Source organism: Monopterus albus, unplaced genomic scaffold (genome assembly GCF_001952655.1).
Source record: "Monopterus albus unplaced genomic scaffold, M_albus_1.0 scaffold124.1, whole genome shotgun sequence".
In the NCBI taxonomy this organism is placed as follows: Eukaryota; Metazoa; Chordata; class Actinopteri; order Synbranchiformes; family Synbranchidae; genus Monopterus; species Monopterus albus.
The window spans coordinates 17,790-19,453 of record NW_018128004.1 but is presented as its reverse complement, the minus strand read 5'-3'; the positions used below and the strand labels follow the sequence as shown (position 1 = coordinate 19,453).

Sequence of the window (1,664 nt, the reverse complement as noted above, 5' to 3'; positions counted from 1 at the left end):
GACAGCCATGGCTTCTGAATGGAACAGACAAAGAAGATGTCCTGTTAAATTTACTGTGCTCCAGTTCAGAAATCATGTATCTCCCTCAACAGTGCCAGCACTGCTGTACAGTCCAGGGCTCAAACTCCTCGACCTACTGTATGACCATTATCCCTCTCTAATACAGAGCTTGGAACAAAGAGGAGAAATGTATTTTGATATAGCACATTATTATGAAATTGACTGCCACTGTTCATGTCTTCACATATCCAAGGTATTCAAGGAAATGGGTTACCACATGTCAGAAATGAATTTGGTGTGTGGCCCAGAGAACAAATCTTGCTGTATGCTAGCACTTTCTTTCTCTTCCTCCACAAAACAACCAAAAATTAATCAATTAAAACTATATACTATATGAATATATAGACATAACCTAACAATCGGAGCTGAGTAGAAGACAAAGAGAGGACACATCAATGGCTTGCTGTACATTTCAGAAACTTTTTTCCCCTTATCATGTATTCATTTCACTGGAGCTCGGAGATCAACTAAAGTGAGAACAAAAGAGAAGTTAGTGAATGAAATAGGAACCAACAAGAAGAAAGCTTTTTATGATTAAAAATTGTATAGGTTTGCCTGTATAGATGTAAACTCTCATTTCTGGCTTTGTAAACTATGCACTGTATATTCCCTATAGGAGGTTTGTTTAGCATAATGCATCGGGAGAGACATGCTGCTCCTACAGTAGGAGAGTACTCGGTTGTGATTAAAGATTCCAGGGAGCGTCTATGCTGCCCTCTGGCCTACTGTATACAGTATGTCAGACATCTGCATACAGAGGTGAAAAACATGTATGATGTATCTTTATTCTCTTCCACACTTAAACGATTATGTTGATTCTGTATTTGTGTGTGTGTGTGAGAGAAAGAGAGAGACTGTGTATGTGTGTGTGTACCTCCTCTGCAATGACCAGTAAGGTAAATTGTTTCTGTGTCCTCCATTGTAGCCTGGATCTAAGGCTGCTGTATGATACTGAAAACTGTCTGCAAAAAGTCCATGCACATATTTGTCTTGACCACAGCTATTTATTGATCAACTGTATTTATTAGTTTATTTATTGGGTTATTTATTATTTTGCCACAAGCTATAAAGCAGTTGGAACATGTTTTGAAGATGAGATGGCTGCAGATGTATTGCTATTTGAAAATCACTTTCTTATTGCGGCAAGGACTTGTAGCGAGCAGTGTGTAGATTCATTGCTGTGTGTTTAAAATGCTCTGATTTTAGCCAGTGGAACTGAGCTGTCTCCCACAATTACTCCGACGACTGCCATTACCTTGCTGGCCTATTGTAATGGTTCACTTTAATGCAAGCCATTTTGGCTCTGTCGATACTGGGGAGTGGAAGAGCAGCCTCAAACAGAACCAAAACATCTCTTCTGTACTGTATGTTTCCAGCCACCACATACTCAAATCCCTTGTATAATGGACCCACCATGTTTCTGAACTTTCCCTGGTTACCAGATTCAAAAAGAGGGTGTTTGTGATGTAACCTAGCTTAGCAAAGACACCTGCAGGCTCTGTAGTGCCTCTTCTGTCTTCAGTAGTACAGTAAAGAAACTGGCGATACAATCAGGGATCACCCAAAGTCTTCCTTACCATTTGTTCAGTCTCATGTCACTTATT

At 39.8% G+C, this 1,664-nt stretch overlaps 1 protein-coding gene across 1 annotated transcript in view; it reads left to right on the top strand.

Annotated features, from left to right (window-relative positions):
* The window catches only part of LOC109967045 (serine/arginine repetitive matrix protein 3-like), a 15,395-nt gene extending 14,399 nt beyond the window's left edge, over positions 1-996 (top strand). Inside the window, exon 8 of the mRNA XM_020612370.1 lies at positions 986-996. Within this exon, the coding sequence (XP_020468026.1) occupies positions 986-996 (11 nt within the window). The remainder of the gene's footprint in view (positions 1-985) is intronic.
* The last annotated feature ends 668 nt before the right edge of the window (positions 997-1,664 follow it).